The following is a 6,000-nucleotide window of genomic DNA, read 5'->3' on the forward strand; positions in this document are numbered from 1 at the left end:
GATGTTTGTAAAATAGAAAGGGAAGGCTGTGAGCAACTCACACTGTTGAGCTGCAGGGCTAGGTAACGGCACTGACGACCACGATGATTCCATTTAAAAGGTCCCAGTATGATTCAGTCGCTCATCAGTTGAGATTTCACGTCAATTTGGAAATATGAATCATTATTCATGGGTTATATCCAGTATACCCTGGGTTTGTGTCCAATCTCAACCTTGACCCGATCTAGGTTTGTACTCCCCTCCCAACCCCCACACCCCTCTCCCTGGTAAGCCTGTTGCATGCCATAGCACAGTATGGTCTATGGACGCTAGTGGTTTAGCTTCAGACTCTTCCAGATAACCCAGAGAAATCTGGCATTTGAGTGAAGCCTGTGAATACACCCTCTTGGAGGATTACTGAAAGGTTAAGTAGATGAAAATTGTTCAGTTGAGCCCAAAGTGTAATGTTATTGAAATTGTAATTTAATTCAAAAAGACAAGAAAATCTTCCATAAGTGACACACCAATAAAAAGAAACAAAGTTTTTCAGTTTCACAAACAAAGATCAGAATAGTGTGTATTTGAATTGAGTGAATTGTGGAAGTGTACAACAGATAATTAAATGTGAATGAGGGAAGGTCCGCAATGAATGATTTTGTAAATAACAGCATACACCTGAAACGGCATGGATTTAGAAGAAGAGTAAGAGTCCAATTGTTCTCAAGTTTTCGAGAATCAGTATCGGACTGGAAATTGATCCGAACATCAGTACATTTTAATCCAACCGCCTTGGACTGGAAACTGTGACATCACAGCTTTTCCGATGAAGACATGTGAAAAATTGATGAGGGGATTGAAAGAATCTTAACTGCTCACCACAAACTGCAGTTTCCACTGAGGTATGCTTCAAGAGGGGGCTGTATTGCTGTAGCCATGGGGATATTTCTGTTCGCGGAGCAGGAATGCCTGAAGGGCTTAATGCACTGGGGGTGGAAGTGGGGGCTGTCTGTTTTGATGAGAAGGATTTAACCCTTTTTTGGATCCGAGATCAGAGATTAGAGGCAGGTCAGGCATATGGTCTGTTTAATACAGATTAAACAGTTTCTCGTGAACTCTCCGCTACACAGTCCAGTGGGTGTGAAACACTGACTGCATGCTTGCAGACCCTACACATGATATCCTTGTCAACCACATACATCCTGTTGGCTCAATAGATGGCCGTTTTGGGGTGTGTAGGTGCATGCGGTGTTAATGTTTGGGCTGCTGTATAAGAGCTACATCCTCCCACGGGGATAGCTCCTAGGCTGGGGGAGAGGAGAAGAGGCATGCCACACTGGACTGCTGATGGTGGGGGGAAGCCTTAACAGGCTCCAGCCCCCTCACAGATCAATACGTGTCGTTTTTCCCTTGCAGTGATGTGGCCGTGCGCTGCGGGAGCCAGTCCCAGTGCAATTAGAGGCCATCCCTGCCTCCACGGCTCCTCATTAGAGACCATGAGGTCGCTAGAAAGGAAAGCAAACGGGGGCCATTCTCATTGCCATTAACTTTATGGCTGTTTACAGGCCTGAGGTAAATGTTGGAGTAAGGAGGCAAACCCGTGTAACACATGGATGCTAAAGGGCCAAGCAGCATCTCCAGAGAGACCCAGTCCAGAATTACACACCATCATCATTAAGGAGTCAGCTGGAAAAAGGCCATTTTTTTTGTTTGTGTGTGATGATGGCTGGACTAGAAGGCATTTGAGATGAAAGACCAGTGACTCCACTAATTGGGCTTCCAGAGTTTTCGCTGTGAGACATTTCTGTTTTATCTCTGTCATGACCTCCCATCTAATAAAGAAACGACAGAGACAGAGACAGAGATATCACGATGATGAAAGCCGTGTCTCCCTCACCACCGGTTCTGTACAAATGTGGAAGGCATCACAAAAAGCCGTTTGTGTGTCTGTGTGCTATTCTGATAGATGGTAACAAATGGGTGTCCCACCTACTTTTGTCAAGTGAAATAAACTCTCCTTCATTCACTCATATTAACCGGATCTAATTTGTCATCCACTGAGAAAGAGGACGTTTTTCACCTTCATTCACCTTGGTGCTTTCTGCTGTTTCTCCTGCTGCCCGGCCCTTTTCTGCTCCAGAGATTTATCCTGAGTCAGAGCAGAGCTCCAGCAGAGTGGGCCACCACACTGGGGGCCCTCGGCACATATTCCATGCTCTGTCTCCCATGTGCTGATCTGTGTCGAGGCGAGATGGATGTTGCGCTGGCATCACTCCGAGAGCATCTTTACAGCAGCAGTCGAAGGCTGAAATGTAGAAAAGAGACTGTCACCATAATTTTGTGTGGGCAGGCCACATTGTGTGTGTGTGTTTGTGTCTGTTTTATCGAGGGCAGTTGGCGCTATTAGCTAACAATGGGTCTTATCTGCGATGCCAGAAGCCAAGCACAGTCCAGGGCTATTGACAGCAGGAAGCTTGGATGGCCTCGAGTGTGGCGAGGATAAGCTCTGGCTCTCTCCTCTTGGCTATGCTGTGTTCCGCCAGGCCGGTCAGTGCTGCAATTCTCTCATTCATATTTCATTTCACAACTATGCGCTCTCTCGCTTTAGATCGCCACGAGCAAGTGTCCTCGAGCAGTCACTCAGTGGCCACCTCATGGGAATGAGTGGCACCTCATTTCAGGCCAGTAGGGCTGGCTTCATCATATTAAATCACAGCCCTGTATCGCCCCATCTAGTCTGAGAAGCTAGGTATCCAGACAGTTTTGTGGGAGTGAATTTTTCATTCGTTCATTCGGTAGCTCCTGTGCCATCTTGGTCCTGCTGTTGTTGCTCTTGTGCCGCTCGGTGTTTCTGTGGCCAGTTTGTCTAAACTGCTGATCCAGCCACCGCTGAGCCTCCTGGATCTTGTGCTTTATATGGGTATTTATGGGGGTGATTTCCTCTAAAGGGTCCCTGGGGAATATTTGTCCTTTCCCCGGGTCTCGAGGGCCACACCTGTAATGTTGACGTATTGCCATATCAGCGGTCTAATGCACTGCACTGGGAGTGAGCCACGCTAGGGGAGACACAGAGGCTACTGAGCTTCAGTTCAGGTGCCCTTGGTAAAACCGTTTGGACAACCAAGCAAGGGGCTTCAATGGGGCAAATCTCTCCATTAGCATGAGCAGAGAGGGGAGAGGTGCTTGACGGGTTAACAAACACGTTACATTCTGGTCAGACATCTGCTGGTCCTTCGATCGATGTTGGAGCTCCTCAAAAATCGGCAGCTTCAAATAAATGACGATTTTGAAGACTTGAATAAGGAAATTAATGATGTAAGAACATTGAAATTGATTGCAGTTTAGTTACCTCATCTGAAGGTTCCATAGACAGCTCCTGATGCATGGGTCCCACATGGGATGCTCAAGCTGTCACGCAAAAAGAAACAATTCTTATCTTGTGGTGACTATGATTGTGATGACAGGATACGCCGGGAGATGAATAGTTGCAGAGGGAGCCATCGGTCATAGCGTGTATTGATTTATCTCTCTTACAGTCGGTGGACTGAATTACTCTCCATGACCCACCCAGTATTGCTTTACCAAGTTGCACAAATGCGCCTTGCAGTTGTTTTTATTGTCTGATGAGCATTATTTGAAAGCTGTACAGCCAGATATGCTGTGGAACCATTCCATTATCATGGGAGATATAAATCTTGGTGTATTCACTTGCCTTCATCGGTCATAAAAATACTGTCTCGCTAAGGTGCATTTTATCTTGAAGGCAGTGTGGCATCACAACGAGTGGGTGATAGGGAAACGATTTTTCAGGTTTGTGACGGGTCATAAAATGTCTGCTGATATTTAGACCTATTTACTGATCAATTGATTGCTATTCAGTAGTCTCAGTAGTATATATAGTATATGGTTATATGGTATATTTTGAAATAGTGAACTATCGGATAGGTGTATTTGTAACATACTGTGTTTGAAACTTGGCTGACTAATAGCTCTGCAGCAGAGGTGTGAGAGACGTAGTGTGTGTTGGTGTAAGAGACGTAGTGTGTGTTGGTGTAAGAGACGTAGTGTGTGCTGGTGTGAGAGACGTAGTGTGTGTTGGTGTGAGAGGCGTAGTGTGTGTTGGTGTAAGAGACAAAGTGTGTGTTGGTGTGAGAGGCGTAGTGTGTGTTGATGTAAGAGACGTAGTGTGTGTTGGTGTGAGAGACGTAGTGTGTGTTGGTGTGAGAGACGTAGTGTGTGTTGGTATGAGAGAGAGACGTACTGAGTTATGGTGTGAGAGACGTAGTGTGTGTTGGTGTGAGAGACGTAGTGTGTGTTGGTCTGAGAGACGTGGTGTGTGTTGGTCTGAGAGACGTAGTGTGTGTTGATGTGAGAGACGTAGTGTGTGTTGGTGTGAGACACGTAGTGTGTTATGGTGTGAGAGACATAGTGTGTGTTGGTGTGAGCGTGGCTCCAGCTGTGTCTCTCAGGGTTGTGTAAGCACCAGGGAAAGAGCTGCGTCAGTGGTCCTCTGCCGAGCTGCTTCCTGACTCTCACAGGCTCATCAGCATTCCGAGTCTCATTTGTCCACGCTCCAACCCCCTCTCTCTCCATCCTTCATCGGAGCATCTTACAGGGGAGATTAGAAAAGAAACGGATGTCTTATTGATTAAAATATGAGCCGGAAAAGGACAACGACTAAGGACTTGGGTGTGACTGACACTGTAGGACATTACCATGGAAATCCTAGACCACAACAGCAAGGCTGATTTGTTATTGTTGTATATTGTGTCAGTTTCCTCCAGTGCTTTTGGCTTGCATAACACCATCCTTTGGGCGAGTACTCCACTGTACTGTAAACTAACTCCACCCCCAAACCCCTCAACCAGTCACGTGAGACCTGCCCTGCCTACATGCACCCTCATTGGTCCATCAGTGAAGGAGCTTGAGGGAATTCTAGGAGCAGTCCAACTCTCCACATAGTGCCAAGCAGGAGTAGGAGTCAGCTGCTCTGACCAGTTACTGGCTTCACTCTGGCTTTATGCCTCACTGTTGGAAAAAGGTGGAAGTTGACGTCAACCATGAACTCTCTGAACCTGCAAATCCCCCCCAACCCCACCCCATCATAAACTGCAGAAGAGACAGAAATTGTGCAGATAACTGTGAAACTCATGAACTGAAATTGCAGATTGTTGCAGTTGCAGTAGAGCCAGATTTAGCCTGTCACTGAACTCTCTGATTTCTCTGTAAGCTATAATGCAGGCAATAAACTCCTAAATAAAGTCATTTTAATAACTCTGTCATTGTCTTCCCTCATTTTAGGAAGCCGATAGCTGGGAAATTATAGAAGGACTAAAAATAGGGCAAACAAACGTCCTGCGCCCTGACAGGCATGAAGGCTTCATGCTGAAGAAGAGAAAATGGCCCCTAAAAGGCTGGCACAAGGTAAGCTCTCTTTAGACAAACATTTTGACTTGGTGCTAATGCAAATTAATTCTTATCTCCAAATAAAATTGATTGTGTTTACCAGAAACTGCTCTAATCTCTCTTTCTCTCTCTCTATCTCTCTCTCTCCCTCTCTCTCTCTCTCCCTCTCTCTCTCTCTCTCTATCTCTCATCTCTTTTGCAGCGCTTTTTTGTTCTGGACAATGGCATCCTGAAGTACTCCAAGTCCCCCATCGATGTAAGTAATAGCTCTCCCAGAGAGGGCCAGGGGCACAGGCAGTCGCTTGTCATTAACCATCACGCTGGCAGGCTCGCGGGCGCCATGAGTCAGCACAAATGTGCCGAGGGGTCAGAGCACTCATTGTCTTTTGGCTCGGCACGGCTGAGGAAAAAACGCAGGGAATCTGCAAACGCCTCACAAACGCATCCTCATCTGCAGTAATAATGCAGTGTGACGTTGTTTATGCACCCCAGCGCTGGTCCGTAGACAGATAGCCATTAACGCAGCGTGAAAATGTAGATTCCTCAGATGTAGACTGGGTGTATGGATGGCTGGAGGTTTCGCTGATGTTTGCTGAGCCGGAAGAACAGTTGATTTAA

At 46.5% G+C, this 6,000-nt stretch overlaps 1 protein-coding gene across 2 annotated transcripts in view; it reads left to right on the top strand.

Moving 5' to 3' along the window:
- Positions 1 to 6,000, top strand: part of osbpl6 (oxysterol binding protein-like 6) — a 36,462-nt gene that overhangs the window by 10,487 nt on the left and 19,975 nt on the right. For both annotated transcript variants that reach the window (XM_080839112.1, XM_080839113.1), the window contains exons 3-4: positions 5,278 to 5,400; positions 5,585 to 5,638. In XM_080839112.1, coding sequence (XP_080695238.1) covers positions 5,278 to 5,400; positions 5,585 to 5,638 — 177 coding nt within the window. The remainder of the gene's footprint in view (positions 1 to 5,277; positions 5,401 to 5,584; positions 5,639 to 6,000) is intronic.

This window comes from Sprattus sprattus (genome assembly GCF_963457725.1).
Source record: "Sprattus sprattus genome assembly, chromosome: 5".
Classification (NCBI taxonomy): Eukaryota; Metazoa; Chordata; class Actinopteri; order Clupeiformes; family Clupeidae; genus Sprattus; species Sprattus sprattus.